Source organism: Leptosomus discolor, chromosome 6 (assembly GCF_034619465.1).
Source record: "Leptosomus discolor isolate bLepDis1 chromosome 6, bLepDis1.hap2, whole genome shotgun sequence".
Classification (NCBI taxonomy): Eukaryota; Metazoa; Chordata; class Aves; order Leptosomiformes; family Leptosomidae; genus Leptosomus; species Leptosomus discolor.
The window spans coordinates 43,196,741-43,218,469 of record NC_141396.1 but is presented as its reverse complement, the minus strand read 5'-3'; the positions used below and the strand labels follow the sequence as shown (position 1 = coordinate 43,218,469).

General features: G+C 39.4%; 1 protein-coding gene across 1 annotated transcript in view; it reads left to right on the top strand.

The window, feature by feature from the left end:
- Positions 1-16,521, top strand: part of ZNF804B (zinc finger protein 804B) — a 245,079-nt gene extending 228,558 nt beyond the window's left edge. The window contains exons 3-4 of the mRNA XM_086467224.1: positions 11,565-11,695; positions 12,846-16,521. Coding sequence (XP_086323350.1) covers positions 11,565-11,695; positions 12,846-16,521 — 3,807 coding nt within the window. The remainder of the gene's footprint in view (positions 1-11,564; positions 11,696-12,845) is intronic.
- Positions 16,522-21,729: the final 5,208 nt, after the last annotated feature.

The window sequence follows — 21,729 nt, the reverse complement described above, 5'->3', positions numbered from 1 at the left end:
GGAGGAATTCAAATGGAAAGATGTGAGAGAGACCTAGGAAATTCTAAAGAGCACCTGGCAGATGGTTTAAGAACTCAAATCCCACAACTGAAAACGACAAAATAGGTTATAAACAACTAATCTTGTTTTGAAGGAAAGTCAGTTCTCTGTGGCTTAAATTTATAATAAAAGAGAGAAAGGAAAAATGGATGGTAAAGATCATAAATCAGAAGTGAAGGAATCGGAAAAAAGTGATGGAGGAAGTAAAAAGGGCAAAAGGAAAAACTGTAGTCATAAGAGGTGAAGGCAAGGATTCTGAAAGTAAATTGAGGACATAAAGAATCTTCTGCTCCAAACAGAGATTAATTACTTGTTATCAGTGATGTAAAAAGGACTATTCAACACTGATTTCCATTCTATACTTTGGGCAAAGCCAGATGATTTAGTCACATCTATGATGTTTATGATGATTGTGAAGTACCACTCTACCAATAGCTATGAAGGATATTAACTTAATCTAGAGCTAAATATTTTTGTATCAGCAGGTTCAGGTGACCAACATCTAACTATTAGGAAAGAGACGGCCATAAACTCTCCTAATCATTAGTGTTGATTTTTAATAAGTCTCAGAGCACTAGAGGAAGATGCATCAAGCTAGAAGATAGACAATGCTATGCTAGGATTTAAAAAAAATAAACAAGAAAATCTGTCATCCTGACATTAGTGCCAGGGAAAATACTGGCACGACTGATACAGGACTCCCTAAAGTATTAAAAAATGATAATGTAATTAGTTTCATTTGAAATCATAGAATCATAGAATAGTTTGGGTTGGAAGGGACCTTAAAGATCATCTAGTTCCAACCCTCCTGCCATGGGCAGGGACACCTTCCACTAGACCAGCCTGCTCCCAGCCCCATCCAGCCTGGCGTTGAACACTGCCAGGGAGGGAGCAGCCACAGCTTCTCTGGGCAACCTGTGCCAGTGTCTCACCACCATTACAGTGAAGAACGTCTTCCTAATATCTCATCTAAATCTCCCCACTTTCAATTTGCAATCATTACCCCTCATCCTATTACCACCCTCCCTGATAAAATTCCCATCCCACCTTTCCTACAGACTCCCTTTAAGCACTGGAAGGCCGCTCCAATGTCTCCCTGGAGCCTTCTCTCAGCCTGTCCTCATAGGGGAGGTGCTCCAGCCCCCTGAGCATCTTCGTGGCCTCCTCTGGACCTGCTTGAGCAGGTCCACATCTGTCATGTGCTGAGGGCCCAAGAGCTGGATGCAGCGCTGTGGGTGGGGTCTGACCAGAGCAGAGTAGAGGGGGAGAATCACCTCCACCATCCTGCTGGCCACGCTTCTTGTAATGCAGTCCAGGATGCCATTGGCTTTCTGGGCTTCAAGCGCACATTGGTGGCTCATGTTCCGTTTTTCATCCCCCAGAACACCCAAGTCCTTCTCTGCAGGGCTGCTCTCAATCCACTCATTGCCCAGCCTATGTCAGTGCTTGGGATTACCCTGACCCAGGTGCAGGACCTTGCTATTGGCCTTGTTGAACTCCATGAGGTTTGCACAGGCCCACCTCTCCAGCCTGTCAAGGCACTGTCCACCGAGTGGTCCATCCATCAAATTCATGTCTCTCCAGTTTAGAGACAAGGATGTCGTGTAGGACAGTGTCAAAAGCTTTTCACAAGTTCAGGTAGATGATGTTGATTACTTTTCCCTTATCTACCATAGCTGCAACCCCATTGTAGAAGGCCACCAAATTTGTCGAGCAGGATTTGCCCTTAGTGAAGCCATGTTGGCTGTCACCAGTCACCTCCTTATTTTCCGTGTGCCTTAACTTATTTTCCAGGAGGATTCCCTCCATGATCTTGCCTGGCACAGAGGAGAGACTAACTGGCCTGTAATTCCCAGGGTCTTCCCATTTTCCCTTTCTAATTATGGGGGTTATCTTTCCTCTTTTCCAATTGACAGGAACTTCACCAGACTGCCACGACTTCTCAAATATGATAGATAGTGGCTTAGCAATTACATCTGCCAGTTCCCTCAGGACCCGCAGTTGCATCACATCAGGTCCCATGGACTTGCGCACCTTCAGGTTCCCTAGATGGTCTTGAACCTGATCCTCTCCTACAGTGGGAAGTTCTTTGTTCCGCCAGCCCCTGCCTGTTCCCTCTTTGACTTGGGCAGTATGGCCGAAACACTTTCCAGTGAAGACTGAGGCAAAAAAGTCATTGAGTACCTCAGCCTTCTCTATATCCTGGGTAGCTAGATCTCCCTTTGCCTTTCTGAGAGGGCCCATATTATCCCTAGTCTTCCTTTTATCACTAGCATACCTATAGAAGCTTTTCTTATTAACCTTGATGTTTCTGGCCAGAATTTAATGAACAAAAATTAAACCATTTAATGTGGTTTATGTAAAACAGATCTTGTCAAAGTACCTTGATTTTATCATTTCGTCTGTTAAAACATATCAGATCAGAATGTCCTCTGTCTTGCATTATTGAAAAGTTTTGATTAGGTGATTACGAAAGTTCTTTTGTGGCCTTTTCTTATTGACAAAAACTGCAAAGAAATGCCATTTATTAAACCTCCTTTACTCTGAGCAGGCATTTTGTTATAGTATTGCTGCCAGATTCCTGGTTACCTTTAACTCTCCTACTCCAGAAGAGATCAGTCTACTTTAAGCAAATACAAAAGAAAGAATATTTTGGTTTTGACCAAATAAAAAAAAAATAAATAACCAGCCTAAAATGCTTTTTATGGATAGCTATTACTTCCTATTAGAAAAAGCAATATTTTACTTCCTTGAGATGTTTGATGAGTCTTCTGCTTATAACTGTTTTTAATATCCTTCATGCACATATTATTTTTCACTATTTGCCCTGACCATACCTTTTCATCTAAAGTGTGGTGAGTGCTACCTATAAATGACACTACATTTATCTCAAGTATATATTAAAATGAGTGGTTTTAGCGATGAACTTGTTCTCTGGTACAGCACTTCTAGGTCACTCTGTAGTGGTCTGCTGATTCAACTTTCCTTTACGTAAACCTATGGACGTATCAAAATAATTTGTAATAAGTTTATCTTTTATGGTTTATTGTTGCTTCCTCTGCACTACCATAGTTATCAAGAATCAACAGATTATACAAGTAAATCAAATTTAGGCTTAATTCAGATGGCTGGTGTCTTTCCTTTTGTTTCAATGGGCTTACAGAGTTAGATGTGATAGTTAAACATATGTCTGTGAGTACTGATTCAGTCTCCTTGCTGCTCTTTTCAGAAGTCACTCCATCTCTCTTTGCCTCATTTTTATTTGTAAAATGATATCATGGTAATGATACATTTTTCATAAGAAGCTTGAGATCTGTTTGTGGAATGCACTATGTAAAATCGATGTGTGGTCATTTCTACTACAATTTTTGCTACTCGGAAAGTCTGATGACCATATCGAAGAAAGTTTGAGGCCAGGCTTTGGACTCACCTGTTGAATTCTTGGATAATTCAGATTCTTGCTCTTTTCCTTAAAATGTGGGTGATTTTGTATTCCACTGCTTCAGTTAAAACAAAGAAAAACAAAGTGGTGAGATAGGCTTCAAAAATATGTGGAAAAGTCTTAAATATTTTTAAAATATGTTTACAAGAAGTACTGAAAGTTTTGAAAGGAGCTTGGCTTTCATAGCGTCTGTAATACCAGTTTCTTCTCCTTAAGCTGCTTAAATGAGAAGGAAAAAGAAATCAAATATATGAGATGATGTTTTTCCCTCTGGCTAAGAAATAGAGCCCAGCATCCTGATGACTGAAGCAATATATGGGCATGCAGGAAGATACAGTCCCTGCCCCAAGTTTCGTATTGTTCAAATGTGTTGCTTTTGCTAGGTAAAGTACTCTGTATTCCAAAGTGACACTGAATATGTCTAATCAAATCATACAGTGTGCATCCAGCTTATTGGAGCATATGACAATAAGTTCATTTGAACTAATATAAACATAGGTTGTCAAGTGGAGCATATTCTGGATCCATAAGTAGCTCAGGCCTTCAGAGGAGTGAGATGCTGCCACAAAGTGCCTGTTCTGTCCTCTCCCCAATGGAAACAGCCCCCCTGAAACCTGTCTGTTTTAATTTGACTTGGGAGATTCTCACAAGCAGTACAAATGGATGTACTTTTATCCAGCAATGGATGAAATCAGTTTAATCAGCAGGAATATTTGCATATCTAGTTGAACAGTGAGAAGCTCCCACAGAAAAGACACAGGTAAGCACTAGTAGGTCTTGATGCTTTCTGGCGTGAAGACTAGACTTTCACTAGATCAGACTGTCTTTCTGTACAGACTTAACAGGACTTCCTATGAAGACATGAGAAAACAACCCTTCCAAAAAGCCATTTGTAATTTATCCTTCAGGTTGGGTCTGTGATCAGCATCTCGTTCACTAATAGATGGATTCTCTAGGGTATGTCTGATGACTGACTTTTCCCCCCTTCTGCTGTCATCTCATTCCCTAACCTAGTCATACTAGGATATTTTGTTTCTGTTTTCACATTTACCCTCACTAACAATATTGATTCTGTTAAGACTGGCTATAATATAAGCTACTCCAAAAAATTATTACTATCACACCCTTCAAAGTGATCTGTAGCTATTTATGGGTAAATAAAATAAAAATTTATCAGCTTGGTTTTGAGCTTCATATGTCATGGTTAATTCCTGCATATAATAGCCTTTCCAATTTGTTTTTAGGATTTTATCTGCCATAGTAAAAGCAAATTCCTTCATTGCTCTTTCCTTCCTTTCACTTCGAGACCTAGTACTGTAAGATTTAGACATGAAGTCTAATTATGTTCTCCAGTAACTATCATTCTCATTTGATGGTTCGCAGTGTGAATTTAATTTACAAATAATGTAACTGGAACCAATTGTTAGGCAAGATAATAATTAATGAAATTCACATTCCTTTTTTTCCTCATTTAACCCCTCTGTGGTGAATTTGTTTAGAAATTAATTAAGGAGCTTTTCATCAAAGTGGGAATCAATCTTCAAAGGCAGTCAGGCACTCAAACACTCATGCTATTTCATGCACTTATATTCAGGGAACAGTCTCTATGACAGGAGACATATACCTAATGCTGACTGAACAAAAGAACAGTATATGCTACATTTTTACCTGGGACTGCACTGCATTACAGAATGATAAATATTTTGGAGGGTGCATTGTGAATTATATTCTGGGGAAAAAAAGTCTAAGTGTAAGTTGAAAAAAAACATTTAATTCATAATCTGTCATTTTCTAACTTAATGCATGGAAAATTATTCTTTCCTCAAAGCTGCCTTCTGTTTACATCAATGCAGTTACAGTACTGTGAATAAGATGAGGATTTGCTTCTCAGTATACCTGCAGCAGCAGTTATTTGCCCCACCATCTGAAATTGTTATACTGACAACCCCTGTTAGATGTATATAATGAGATGAGCGTGGCCCCTGGCGGAGTGCTCAAAAGGAAAAGTGGTGCTGCCCCCCAGGACTGTGTTCCTGTGGTCATCAAATTGAGAGAGAGTGAACGAGACCAATACAGAAAAAGCGCTTCCTAAAGTCAGAGGCATCCTGAGGGGTGGAATGAGGGGTGGCAAATCTGGCAGGGAAATGCAGAATACGAAAACCTTCACTGTACCCTTGTCAATGCTTTATTAAAAAAGCCCAGATGTCTTCCTTAACTTTGTTTCTGTTACATGTGCCAAAAGTTCACTATTCAAAGTACTCTTTTATGCAATCTGTAGACATGAATACTATCTGTAGCAATGAAAATGTACCAATAGCACCAATTTCCTCTGTCTATCAAAAGTCTGTGTCTGAGGTAGAATCATAGCATAGTTTGGTTTGGAAGGGACCTTTAAAGATCACCTAGTCCAACCGCCCTGCAGTGTGCAGGGACATATTTTTGCAGTCACCAGGGACTTCACCTGACTGCCATGACATTTCAAATATCATGCAGAGTGGCTTGGCAACCACATCAGACGATTGCGTCAGAACTTGGGGATGCATCTCATCAGGTCCCATAAACTGATGTATGTTCATGTTCCTCAGGTTGTCAGAACCTGATCCTCTCTTACAGTGGGAAAGACTTTGCTCCCCCAGTCCCCATTTTGTGGCCCATCTACTCAAGATGTGTGGGAAGAGGGGAATGCCAGTGAAGACTGAGGCAAAAAAGGTGTTGAGTACCTCAACCTTCTCATCACCTCTTGTTACCAGCTTGCTAGTCTCACTCATCATGGGGGTACGCTTTCTTTGACCTTCCTTTCCTGATTGACATACCTGTAGAAGCCCTTATTATTCTTTGCATCCCTTGCCAAATTCAGCTCCAGCCGCACCTTGGCCTTCCTGACCCCATCCCTACACAACTGGTCAGCGTCCCTATACTCTTCCCAGGATACCTGTCCCTGCTTCCACTGCCTGTGTGTTTTTTTCTTACCTTTTAGTTTGCCCAGCAGGTCTCAACTCAGCCATGCTGGTCTCTTGCCTTGCTTTCCCGATTTCTTACACCTGGGGATCAAGAGCTCTTGTGATCTATGGAAAGTGTCCTTAAAGATCTGACAGCTCTGTTCTGTTCCCTTGTCCCTAAGGGATGTTTCTAACTCTAACTTGACTAACTCCTTGAAGAGCTGGAAGTTTGCTTTCCTAAGATTCGGGGGCCTGACTTTACTTTTTGCCTGACCCATATCCCTCAGGACTGTGAACTCCACCCATGTGTGATCACTGCAGACCAGGCCGCCTCCAATCCTGACGTCACTGATTAGCTCACTTGCGCTGGTGACCAAGTGGTCCAGTATGGCATCCCCTCTGGTAGGGCTGTCTGTTACCTGGCTTAAGAAGTTATCCTCAGTGCATTCCAGGAGTCTCCTACAGATCGCTGTGCTACTTTCCCAGCAGATGTTGGGGAGGTTGAAGTCCCCCAGCAGGACAAGAACCTGCAAGCGTGAAGCCTCCTGTAGCTGGAGTAAGATTACATCATCCATAGGCTCCCCTTGATCAGGTGGCCTGTAGTAGACCCAACCACAAGGTTCCCTTTGTTGACTTGGTCTCTAATTTTTACCCACAAGATTTCAGGCTGCTTGTGACTATTCTTCAGAGACAGTTCTTCACACTCTATACATTTCTTGCTGTAGAGTGCAACCCTTCTGCCACTCCTTCCTCACCTGCCCTTGTGAATAGCCTGTAGTCATCGATAGCTGCACTCCAGTCATGGGATTCATCCCACCAAGTTTCAGTAGCAGCAACCAGCTTGTGGCTTTCTAGCAGCATGGTGGCTTGCAGCTCTTCGTGTTTGTTGCCCATGCTGCATGCATTGGTGTAGAGGCACTTCATCTGGGCTGTCAGCCATGTGACCTTCTTAGAGGAACACCCCTTAATAACTAAGATAGCTACCCTTAATATCGTCTGTGCACAACGAAAAGAAAGAGGTACTTTTACCTCTTGCATTATCCCTGTTGTTTTAGACAGCTGCTTTGAGAAGAGGTGAACAGGTCCCTAAAAATGCTTATTTCTTTCCAAGAAAAGAAAACCTAAGCAACTGTCATAGGTATCTAAATTTGATCAGATGGATAGCAATCCAGAGATATGATCACCTGCACAGGGAGGAATAGAAATCAGCATCATAACTCTAGAAAGAAAGTAATCTCAGTACTGCAAACGCAGCCAGTGGTGAGTATGCTGCAGGTGCTTGTAGGACAGTGAAAAGTAAGTACTGGCCACAATAAAGTGACAATTTAAGAAAAAAAAAAAAAAGGCAGTATAAAGAATGGGCAGAAATTGCTAAAGTACAGGTATTTGGCCACTGATATTTCATGTCTAGAAGAAGTAGCTAGTGAAGATGAGGCTCCATTAACTTATTTGATCTCCTGGTGATTCGTACCAGAGTTCAGGAGGAAAAGAACAGATTCAGCAGTTTTTGAGTGGGTCTTAGTCAGAGGAGCCAACGTGACTCAGACCTTGTTGTATAAGTAAATCTTTCCATAACAATGAATATTGTATTGTAGAATTTTAATATTCTGTGTGTGTGTTTACAAAAAATGGATGGGTTACTTTTAGATACAGCAGTGTCCACACAATGTGCATGAAAACCAGAGAAAGAATAGAACATGAGTCTAAAACTTAATTGTAACTCCATGGCAATGGTATTTGTAGCAGCTAAAGGACAGAACGCAAGATTGCTATTAAATAAATCATAATTTATTACACGCGCCTATATTTGGATGGCCAGTTAGGTACCTAATTACATGAAAAATGCAATTGACATGTAAAACGATGCTAATTTTCAAGCACACCTGCTGAGCTTAGGGTTGTCATTTGGGTACCTGCTCAGTTGCATGCTGTTGTGCACCACCTGCAGAAAATCTTTGTGTGCCTGTCAGGAGTCTGGCACAGGTTATTAGTGAAGAAAACCACGGCTTTGTAGGTTCAGCAGGCAATCTCATGGTCTATCCAACATAGCTGACAAATTTCATTATGGTTGCTAACTGGAGCACTGGCAGTCCAGCTTGCTTTATTTGATGAGGGGCTGTGCATCGAGAGCCCTTTCTCTGCTCGGACTGCAGGTGCTTTTGATTTCTTGAATTTCATCTCCAGTTGAGTCCTCTGCTGTGCTCACCTACATTTTTTTTATTCTTTTCTCTACTTCCTTGACACATGCTGTATGCCATTAGAGAGCAAAAAAATACTGCTAGAACTTGTGTTCTTAGTGTTGGTCCATTTGCTTTGTTGATTATCATCCTAACTGTCAAAGAAGTGAAATGGCATTGCTTCACAGTAACTACGCTCCATAGTACTAACTTTCACATTGTTCTTTGTTTTCTTGACAAGTAGAAACTGTTTCTGTTTTTCCTGATGAATGCTTTATGTATGATACCGAACAGTTCACGGTGACAGATAAAACATAACAAGTGGCACTAAAGGACCTTTCTTAAATGTGTTTCTTTGCCCTTTCTTCATATAGAAGATGTTAATAAGACTCAAGACTACCAATGTTCTGATGTTTTTCTGTGGAAGATAGGATCTTTACAGCTTAAGTATCTCCACACTCTTGTAAATATTACTTAGGTGACCAAAAGTGTGGATTTATTCTGTGAAGGTTCGCTGATTTCTTTTACAGCTTTAGCTTTAACGTATTATTTAAGAAGTTTCTTTCTTGGACCAAAAGTAACGTTATCTTACATATTCATCCATTTTACTGTAAATCGCAGGGAATGAGGTTGAGGGAATGGGGTGCTATATGACTCGCCAGGCAAGAGGCAAGTGAACAGTGAGGGAGGGCATGTAAGTGGAGAGGAAAAATCTAAAAGTGTGGTGGAGCAATCATTTCTTTCCAAGGAACTGAAGCCTAAGATCTTTAAAAAGGACTTTGCAGCTGTCCTGTTTCAGAGTCTAATTCAGTGAAGTACTAGATGTTGGAGCTGATTGAAACTTTCTAGAGAAACGTAGAGATTTGACAGACTGTAAATATTTCTTATTAATACAGTTAAACTTTTAACTTAATTGAACACCGTGCAGCAGGATGGCTCTTCCTGGTTGGTGGTGCACCAGTTCTCCGAGCAACTGCCTTTCTGGTCTTCTCATCCTCATCCAAGGGAATTTGCCTGTGCAGAGACATCAGGGTGATTGAGAGCCAGCTCTTAAGCTTGCTGAGCAGTTGATTTGTGGGAAGCCCAGCTTTCCCTACCACCAGATCAGTGCTCAGAGGCACATGTCTTGGGATCCAGAAGGCTGAGCGCACACAAGAAACTTCTGCTTTTAGTCTCCCAGCATTTATTTATCTCTCATAGATGTTATCTGGCTCTTTAAAAAATCCCATACTTGAAGGACAACTGATGTGACAGTGTTGGGAGATACCTACTACAGCTTTCCAGCTCCCTTCATAGAATGTAATCACAGACCCTGTATGACCTGTTTCCACCCAGGGTTCCTCGATGTGTCTCTGTCATCTTATGTCATTGCCACTAACTGGATGACCTAATTTTATCTGGAGAAAAAAAAAGCTGCCATCGCTCTAGATTGTATAAAACAACCACACAGTGGTTTTCACCTATTTGCTTTGTCTTCATCTACTGGTAGATGCTAGACCTCTCTCCAGAAAGCAGTTCTCTCTTTCAGCATTCATCATTCTCTTGACCCCTACAAGTTGAGGACTCTCTGCCTTCAGCCCTGTTTCTCAAATGCAGATGCCTGTTGGGCTGTGCAGAGCTCTGTGCCATGGCTAGACTGCTTCACATACCTGAGCTGCAGAAAGCAGTATTTGCTGCTACAATGCTGGGCCAGACTCAAATTTATCCTACTGATGCATGCTGTGCTTTTGGCCATGCTAGAGGGAAACAACAGCATGAGATGATGGCAGTAATTAGGTTGTTGATATCTAGGTGCTGGTGGACAGGCCGGTAGGCATAGGAGCTGGCAGCTGAGCAGCAATTTAAAAATGACTGATAACAAAGCTTTTCTTCAAGTCTAGCTTGCAAAAACAACTCTCTGTGCTCCATCGAAAATTTAGCATTTCCTGTTGTTGATACTATAGTTCCGAATTTCACGGAACAGCACAGGGCCACCTCCAGACCAAGGGACAAGTGGATGAAGCAGTTTAATTCTCAGTCCTGGTCCTCTAGGTTTCCAGTTTGGGCATCTGGTTGAATGCACCAGAGCTCCCTTCTGGCTTGTAAACTTGTGTTCCCCAAACACCACGGCACTGGAGAGATGGTGATGGGAGGAAGGCATTTCTGCCATGGTCCATGGAAGCATGGAGCTTACAACGGGAAGTTGTAAGGTTGGATATGACCTGCTGAGTGCTAGAAAGTTGGATATGACCTGCTGAGTGAACTCAGAGGCAAGATAGCATCACTTTTTTTTGCAGAGGATGTTTTTGACACTTTTTGGTTTGGGTCTTCTTCTCCTTCACTTTTCCTTGTACTATCAGCAGCGCAAAACTGTGTGATAAAAAATGTAAAAAAGGCAAAGAATTTTGCTCACTCCAGCAGGAATTACTGATTTATAGATGTCCAAGGAGATTAAAAAAAAGTTGAAAATAACCATAAAGAGTTTCCTGATCAAATATTTCAGTCAATAGTTGTCTCATTTGAAAAACAAACGCAGTCTTAAAGAGCTACAAAACCAACAGAGAAGCACACATACATCCGTGCATATCTATACAAGTATAGAGATCTATAAAACATGTTACGCACACGAGCTCAGATTTATCCCAGTATATGCCTATGGATTAAATTCTAACTGACTGAATTAAATCAGAAAATTTCAGCTACATAAAATGAAGTCTAGTTTTGTGTATGTATTTATACAGAACAGAAGATACTAAAAAGCCATAATTCATATGAAGGCATACATCAGCTAAATAGTGATTGCCGAATCATATTGTTTTGTTAGTCAAAACCAGCATTTTCAATCTCTTCTTAGGATGATAGCATTTTAAGTATATTTTTACTCTTCATTTACATACTAATTTCACCAAAATCAAATAAATTGAGTAAGAGGAAATGCATCTACTGTGTACATATTTAATCCCTTCTCTTTTTGTTCTTTTCACACAGAGATTGAAAGATTTAAAACAAAGGGAATTTGCTCGCAATGTGGCTTCAAAGTCATGGAAAGATGAGAAGAAACAGGAAAAAGCACTCAAGCGGCTCCACCAGCTTGCAGAGTTACGGAAGCAGTCAGAATGGCAAGTATTTAAAATTTATACTACATTTTAATGCCTTCTTTCCTCAGTCCCAGAAGAAATCTCCATATTTTCACTCCTACATTCTGAAATGTACAGAAATTGTGTATACTGTAACTTGTTTTCAGCTGTCCCCAACTCCAAATGTTCCTATTCTGCAAACCATAACATTGAAAGCCCTTGAATTAATTGCTATTTGAAGGTTTGTGTTTTTCTCTCCTATAGCTAGTTAATCTCATCTCTTCTGAGCTGAGTGGTTTGGAGATGTTGTTATGATATCATTTTACCTTATTTGAAGTTACCAGAATAGATTAGTATAACTGTGTTATCATTTGGTAGTAAGTGAATGGGAGAGGAAAAACACCTTATAGAGCATCTGATGTTTGTTAAGGCCATCTTAGAATAGGTTGTGGGATTTATTTAAAGTACAAGAAAACCAAACCACAAATTTATGATCTGAGAGGTTTTGGGAAAAGGAAAAGTGTAATTAATGAAAGTACAATACAGAAAGAGAAAATATGGCAAAGTCAAATGGTAGTTGACAATGAAAGCACTGAAGTTGCCATTAATATTGATGGAAAACCACCTTCTGTCCTTTCTCCCACCAATGTTTGGTGATAGTTTTAGTGTTAATATCTCCTCAAACATTTCACAAAAAGTCATTTGTTCTGGAATAATATAAATACAAAATAAAAATCTACACTTAAAAAAGTCATACATACACCCCCCCTCAATCAGAATGCAGCCTATTCTCATATGGAGTTGGATTGTGCAGATTCTCCAGGAGGAAGTGTCTCATTTTGAACAAGGCACGATTTCATTTGCAGTGGCCTTTCAGAAAATCAGGAGGTACCACAGACAAAATTATCCTTGATACAAATTCAGAGTAAAGACATGTTGTTTACATAACTCTGAAAAAGAGAATGCGTGTGCTGACTTCAAATCATATAATTTCCTGTATATAAGGACTGTCTTGCCCATATAGAAGCCCAAGCTCAGGGCTAGACTGCACATTTACACTTTAGAAACTTGCTTTTCCCTCGTAACAGCATGAGTGACACCCTTCTTTAGCAGAGAGACATTGTTAAATGTGAGTTCTATCTTAACTTGGTTACTTAATACATCTTCCTTTTTTTTATTTATTACTTTACAGCATCTCTGGGAATGGACCATTGCTTAAAGCCCCCAGATTAGTCATGGAAAAGCAGCAATTGCCAGATGGCATTTTCCTGTACAAGGGCAGCAAGTTCACAGCCAGTTCTCAAAGAACTGCCACTAGTGAAGGACAAGGTTTCTCCAGCAGCTTACTAGAGAAACAGCAGCTTATCATAAGCAGGCAACAGTCACCTACTGAAAGATCCCATGCACTTGGCAATCAAATTTCACACGCATTCCCAGATAGCACCAGTACTTCTCAAAGGGCTGGAGTGTCTTTCTCATTCTCTAAAAAAGTCCCTTTGAAGCTTGAGTCCTCAGCATCAGTCTTCAGTGAGAACTCTGAAGAAGGAAATGATTGTAGTGAATCCCCCAACCTTTGCAAAATAAAGCAAGCTCTTGAGGGCTGTCGTTCCGGCACACTTTTGGAGGAGGATATGAAAGCAAGCTTGGATAAAGGGTCACCTATTACACCAGAACAAACAGATTTGGATGATAGTGCATCAAATCACATAGCTGCAAAACCTAAAATGTTAAAGGAAAATAATAAATGTAGTGATAGAGGATTAGAAGAAAAGGTCAGTGCTCATCCTTCATTTTCCAAGGTCAAAATACAGCTTTCAAATCTGGATTTTTCTGGTTCATTTAGAGAAACAGAGCAAGAGAGCAAATTGAATGAGTCTGAGCAATTGTTAGAAACTCTCATTTCACCTCCATGCCAAGCTAGCAACTTTTTTACACAGCTGAACACCTACAAGCACAGCAACGCGCACCTGCCTGACCAGTTACCTGAGCTCCCACAACAGCCAGCACCTGAGCTGGCATGTTCAAGCAACATTAATGACAGTCCTGGGGTGATAAAAAGAGAAAGATCTTCGGAGAGTTCAGAAACTACAAAAACGAATGTGGAAATGCTTCCAAGGGAGGCCATGGTTAAAGAGGCTAAGCCCCAGGCATTGCCTTTCCTCCATGTAGTGAGCAAAGATGGCACCACTGCTTTGCAATGGCCCACAGAACTACTTTTGTTTACAAAAACTGAGCCCTGTATTTCATATGGCTGTAATCCATTGTATTTTGACTTTAGACTCTCTTTAAATCACAGAGATGGTAAAAAGCATGAAACAAACAAAGCAAGCTGTAAAGAGCACTCTATAAATAAGACTGCAGATGAAAACGAAGCCTCAGGTTTAATAAAACACAAACAAATGTCAAATGAACAAGATAATCAGTTGTTGAAACCAAAGAAGATGAAAGGTTCCTTAAATCCAAGAAAGGCCAAGCAAAAATCTGAGTCAGACATAGGGAAAGAAATTAATGAAAATGGTCAAAAATGCATTGCAGATTATTTGAATGAAAATATACCCAAAGTGCCTGCTTACCTTGGTGTCTCACAAAAGGATTACATGGCAGAAAAAAGTCTTCATACAACAACACTGAGAAGACCTTTAAAGCATCATTTTCATAGCTGTGAAAGAAAAAACCAGAATATTAAAAATGAAAGTATTTCCTTTTCTGCATTTATGTCTAGGATTAAAAAGTCTAAAGCTGCAAAATGTCATTTAATTTGTTCTGAGGAAAAAAGTGAAAACCAAAATGACTGCAGATCTGTTCAAGCTGTGGCCAGCTGCAGCAGTGATGTAAGTAACAGCGGAAAAGACTCTAGTGGAAGTTTCCTTATTTATAAATCCAGTTCAAACAACAGGTATTCAGAAAATGAAGGATGTAGAAGTTACATGAAATGCTGGAGATTCCCATCTCCTCAAGAGTCCTCCTCTGACAGACATTCCAGCACTTCTGACAGTTCAGTTAGCGGTACTCACATGAGTTATGTGAGTCCCACATCAAACAATCACAGCAGAAATCATTTGGTTTTTTGTTGTAAAAGGAAGACATCTGAAAGGCACAAATGTAAACACAGAAAGCACAAATGTATTTTCACTTCTGATTATACAGATGAGGATTGTCTTTGTCATAGTAGAAGTCACAGAAATAGAAATTGTACACAGAGGGGCAGAATTAATTATCAAAGATGTTCAAGACATAAAGTTTTACAACACAGAGACAGATCTAAACACAGCAGACATAGACACCGGCATTTTGGCAAAGTGCATAGTAGAAGTAGAAGCTACCATAGCTCCAAAAGTTGTTCCAGCAGAGATTCAAGAAGCAGTGAAAGATCATCTAGTAGCAGAATATCAAGAGCCAGCAGTTCAGGATCCTTCTCAAAAGAGACTGACATCTCTGACAACAAAACAAAAGAAGATGCAGAACGAGGTTCTAACACCGAACTGGGAAAAGCTGAAACTGCACATTACAACTCTCTGAATGTGAATGGTCAGTCAGAAATCTCTGCCACCTGCTCTTCTGAAACCTTGGCAAAAGACATACATGGAAAAAGAAAGTCACTGGCAGCCAAGTTACTTTTAGAAAGAGTGCAGCCCAAGAAAAACCAGGAACATATGCACCATTCAGAGAGATTTTCAAACACTTGTGGGGTAGAATTAAAGGATCACTCGCGAAGTCACTTTGCTCTTCAGTTTTCATCATCTGTAGATGACATTGCAATGTTACCTTTACCAGAGAAACTGCTACGCATAGGTAAAAATGACATGGGACATAATGAAATCAGTTCATTGGAAACCAGTGTGAAGAAAAATAACTTTGAAGCATCGGCGATAACTAATGTTGCTCTTTCAACAGGTACTGATTATGATAATTGTTTTTTTAAAGACATCATTCCAATAGAATCAGGCTATCATAGCCCAAGCATAAAAAGGAGCACAGCAATAAAGGAACAATCCAATCTCTTCATTAGTGAAGTGCAACCTTTTATACAATGCTGTGACCCAGTACCAAATGATTTCCCTGGTGCTTTTCCCTCTAATAGATATTCTGTTGTTGCTAATTCAACAGAGACCAAAGAAGAACTACATGATGTAAACATGGACTCAAATCAGGCAGAAGGCAGTTCAGACTCTCTTTGTGACAATGCTATACAGAAGTGTGATGACACAGTAAATGACCTAGAAGTGTACAGTAAATCCACCTCCATTCCTTTAACGCAGCAGCCTATCACATTTTCACCCGAGGAAGTAGACAAATACAGGTTGCTGCAGCTGCAAGCCCAGCAGCATATGCAGAAACAACTTCTGGCAAAACACTTGAAAGTTTTGCCTGCCCAGGGACCAGCTGCCTTCTCTGCAACACCAGCAGTTCCTGCCCTCCCTGTTCCGCAGCACACTACTGTCACCACCATCCACCACACACTGCTGCAACGATTTGCTGTGTCATCATCTGTACATCACCCTGGCAGCCATCTCTCCCTGGCACACCTCCACCCCCTCTCTCAGCCACATTTTGCCCCCATATCACTTTCCCCATTAGCCCCGGTCCTTCTTCCCACCCACCCCGCTCTGCTGACAGGACACCCATTGCACTTGGTCTCCACTACACCCTTCCACCCTTCCCCACTGGCCTTCCCTGCACTGCCACACACCCCATATATCCCAGCCTTATTTACACCACACCTGAATGCAGCCACACCTTCTGCTATGCATCCCTTAGACCATCCATTATTCCAAGGGCAAGAGCCTCATCACCATTCTTGCTCCAGACAGACCCAACAGTTACCTACAATAAAAGAAGTTTTCAGTGTTTCTAGCTATTTAAACTAGCCCAAATGATTACACCATGGCTCCAACCCCAAATTTGAATAAAATAAATTATTCAGTGTTCAATCGCACGTCTGAGGGGAAATATACTATTGTGCTGAGAGCACAAGAGCAGATATTTTGCAGTCCACATTCTGGCTGACAGCATATGAATGTTGATTTTGTTCTCATATCACTGAGTAAAAGCCTTTTGTGATACTATCTACAAGGAGGATGGGGTCCAGCTAGTGTCCTTCTACAGAAGGTTTGGAAAGAACAGCCTGAAGTCTGTGACTGTCAGTAGGAATGGGACCACAGCACCCAGACACAATGGGACCAAGAATATCAACACTGATGAGTGATTTAAAGTAGCACAATTTAAGGTAGAGCAATCTTGACGCACCTCAAAAGTTGGCTTTTCTGAGTGCATTTATTCAATGGCATAGTACTTCATGTGATTAAGGTATTTCAGACTGAGCGAAAAAGAAAGCCAAAATAAACTGAGGAGCCTCAGAGTGAGAGGTGATGAGCTAACACTGGAAGAAGAGGGTCACAACGACATTTCAAAGATACTTTAGTGACTTTATCCCTGGGATGTTTCTTGGAGAGTGTAAAGGGACTGCAGTCTGGCCACAGATACAGAACAAAAAATCCCCTTAGTGTAGGGGGCTCTGTGCTGGCACAAGCAGGCTGCTACTTTTCTCCCTGAGCCAAGCATCCAAAAAGGCAAGGGAAAGAAGAGGATGAAACCAAGTTCTTTGGCATTGCCTGCCTGTGGCTGTAGCATAGGCTATATCAGGGGTGGGCTGCAGCAGCCCAGAGCTGCCAGGCAGCTAGTGCTGGCTTTGAACCTCAACTCCTCAGCCAAGACTGCAACACTTCTTTCCTACCAAACAGACCTCTGACTTGTGGGACAGTCTTGCCCAAAGAACGTGTAAATATGCTTCAACCCTTTCACAAACAACATAAACAATTGGCTGGTCCTATAATCGTGCTGATATTCATAAAAATGCCTAAATAAGGTTCTGAGCAGAGTCTGGCTCTTCAGGTCAAGTGTTATAGAAAACCTTACCACAGTTCTCAGCATTTCAAGGTATATTGAATCCAAACAAATATGTCAAGATTCTCACATGGCTTCCCAAACTCTCAACATACAAATTAAAGTTCTGAAGCTGCAGTGTTTGAATGCATGTATCCAACCTTCTGGGTTATGCGTGGTTGAAATTGCTAGTAATAACTGTGTATCTGGAAATAGTTGAGGTCTTCAGCATCTCTTTGAATGGCACACTTTGACTATTTTTATGATGTTTCTAACCCAACATGGGATATTTAGCATGAAATTAAGTTCATAATTGTGGTTAGACTGCAGGTATGCTTCCCAACATAATTGGACAGTGAAATGTCCAACAAACAGTACCTGTTTGTTTGGATTAGAAACATTTGAAATTATGTCAATTAATTTGGGATAATGTAGTGCACAGTTAATAATGTATCTTTCAGAATCGATATAAAACACATTAAAAAAATTTTCGAAGCTTTTATTCTATTATATTCAGCCATCTGAAGAAACTGAGAAATATGGAAATGGAATTGAATATTTAAAATACAACTTAGTACCAATTTTCTAACTTATTTTTAATCAATCTAGATTGATCCATTGCAATAAAATGGAATTGTTTTAATTTCTAAAAGCAGCTGCTTCAGCATAAACTGGTATTATGCCAAACTTTTCAAATGACTTTACAAGCTGTGAATGCTTGTCTTCTATTTTCAAAGTTAAAGTTTCTTTGGATGCTCAACATTTTAACCATCAAATAAAAGCTGTCAGGAAAAAATCTGGAGAATGAGCAGAAGTAAAACATTTTTGTACTGAAAAAGGCTGGTGAAACCAGCACCCTCAAATATCTTTTCATAGGATTCCCAGCTCATTTATTAATTTCATCAACAAAACAGATTCGTGCCATTTTGAAGTTACTTATCTTTATGGTTTAATTTTCTGATTTTGATTGAAGAGAACTTCTTTAATTGAAATTATTGCTTCAGAATTGAGGAAGTCAGAAATTTTCTTGGGGAAAGTTTTTAAAAATAAATATTTCCACAGTTTTAAAATTCTTCCTTTCATTTTTGGCTGAAAATCTTCCCAAAATTAGATCTGAATTTATGTATAACTTCTATACTTCAAAAACATTATTTTCTGAGAATCAAACATATTTCACTGAATATGACTTAACAGGTCTGAAAATTATCATTTGCTTGCTCAGATGGAGATCCCTCATCCAGTGGGCAACTTAGAAACATTACTTATAATTCTGTAGAAACACTCCGAATTGGTTGTTTTAAAGGAGCAGGTCAACCTGTGCCATAGAAGAGGCTGACGGAGCTGCACAGCCATTACCACCAGTTCAGGGCTAATACCAGCCTAAAAGATGCATTTCCAGTCCTACAAACTTTTAAATTTATGGGCCCAATACCATTCCTATTCAGGAAGAACCAGTTGTTCTTACTGAATATAAGAGTTCATTTGAATCCTAAGTAGATAACAGCAAGAAAAAAAAGTGGAACAGAAGAAATGACGGGCTAATCTCATCTTTAATGTGCACACACACATTTTGTATCCTTGCAATGTTAATTTTGTATAAATTCCTATGGCAAAAAAACCTGACAAACTGAAACTACTACGTAGATAATTTATGGAAAATAGTTATATATGTTTCCCTCAATGCACAATACAATAGGGTTCCAGGAAGGAACCAAATCATAGGATGTCCATGCATCATTGTAATACCAACAAGGATGATCTGGTGAGGCAAATAAATAGACAATAAAGATTAAATTTAATTCTTGGAGCAATGGGAATTAGGATTTTGGGTGGTGTTGATGGGAAAAAAGAGAGATTAAGAAGGAACAGAAAGCACGATAGCAAAACAGCAATCATTGACAACCAACAAAGGGAATGACCAATATTGTTCTTAGTACACAGAAGGGATTTTCTTGGAGAGATGTAATAAATTATCAGCACAGCTGAGATGGTGTATTTGCTCTGCTTGCTGCCGTATTTTTTTTCATCAGTAATGAACTTTAAATATGTATCATTATTGTTATTAGAAGCATAATTGATCCTGACATATGGAGCCATGCTACAATTTTGATTTTATTTAGACTGATTTGTAGAAGAGTTACAGTATCCTGGTGGCAGTGATATATACACTCCAAGTTAATAATCTATTTAAGCTTGATTGTACATTCCTGATCCATAATCCAAGGAAACAGGTCAGCCACACTGTAAAATTCCAATAACAAAAGTCTCCTGAGTTACATAATGATAAAATTTTTTTTTGTATTTTTTTTTTTAACTGAGGCACTTCTGGAATACATTTAACATGTATATTTGTTGTGCAGATTTGCATAAAAATGCCATTTGACCAGATTGATTTTGAAAGTGTTAAGTTTATATTTAAAACTGGATAACACTCTGGCTAGTATAATATGTAAACTAGTAATTTTTTTTTTGTATTCTCTATATAAAGTGTTTTATATTATACAGTAGCTAAGTGAATTGCACTATTGTACATGCAACGCGGCTTTTTTTTTAGGTTATTCAAGGAATTCCTGGGAATGTAGTTTAATGCAATAATTTTTTTTTTTTTTTCAATAAAAAGGCTTACTGGTATAAAGAGTGTCAGTCATGTATTTTTAATGTAAAGTATATCAAAAGGCAGCAACATAATAAAATGCAGATTGATGCAAACATATTCTGTATTTTAATCTGCAGAACTGAAATGCATTTAATTCACCCTTGTGGCTATAATCCTGAAATTTCTTAGAATGTTTCCTAAAGATTTTAGTATGTGTTACAGAAGTGGGTTGTTTAAATGGAACTGAAAATAAATATTCCTTAAAAAAATTACTCTATCTATGTGGTTTTTGCAAGTACTTTCAATGGATTAGCATCCTCCTGATTATTTTTATACACCAATCAGTTTATTCAGAATTACACTGATAACTCACTTGTCAGGTTCCCCAAATAATGTCTGTGAGCTATGATTCCTAATGTGCGTAGAAGACCCTTTGGTAAAGAAACTAACAGTAGGATCCACACATGTATTACTCATTCACTTTTTAACCATTCTTTAAACCCTACCTAAGTCATAGATATCTCTTTATCCCATGTTTTCCCTTTTACCTTGTGTTTTTTCTGTTTGTTTATTGTATCCTTTCCTGCCTATCTTTCATTTATCTTGTAAGCTTTCTAACAAAACGCTTTGGGTTTTGTTGTATGGGTAGTCGGCTTTGGAGGCCCTGGGCAGTGCTGCTGTACTAACAGTTAATTGTAAGGCTAGTTATAGCCATCAGTAGGCAGTTTCAGAAGTTTCATGTCTCCAGGTGAGCACAAAGACTGAAGTAACACAAAAACAAGTGTCTGCATGGGTACATGTAATAGATAAAAATATGTCTTTTGGTGTGTGGTGTGACAGAAGTCATATTCTGTTCATGGATCCCAATCACCGGGATCAAATTAATCTACCATGCAATGACATCTCATGACTCAGGCATTCCATAAAGTCTTGAGATCACAGTAAATCAATAAAGACAATTGACACAGTGTACCTAATTCCATTCAACTGTGTTTCTTCATCGAGTTGTTTCATAACAGAAACAAAATTCAGGATTGGGCAAACTTAAATGAAAAGTGTGGCGTGTCTGAGGGAAATCCCCTGCAAATTAATATCTTTACCATTAACTGTTAACTGTAGTAGGCTTCCAGTTAAGATCAGATCTCACCTGTTTGTTGTTGAACAGTGATACTGTCCTGACTAGGAGGTAATATGTGAAGTAATGAAGTTTTCCACACCTTCGTATTCCTGGTAAAGCTAGTGACTAATTATCCTTTCTTAAAGCTTGAATCCCAGATCTGTTCAACAGTTGAGCCTTAGCTGATCTTTTTTCTGTTTTCTTTTTTTTTTTTTTTTTTCCTATATCACAATGTATCTGTTAAGGTCAAACCTACATTTAGGACTGTTACTTCCTTGAAAATTAAATACAAATGTTTTACCAGACTTGAAACGTCTCTTATCACCAGATGGAGAGACTTTCTGGAGGAAAAGAACACACGTTTTATTTAACTCAAAAATCGAAAGCCCAATAAAGCAAATATTTAGAGACAGTATAAAAGAAGAAAAACATATTTGTGGCTACTTATGTCTAAGTTTGTCTTCAAGACACTTTTTGCTT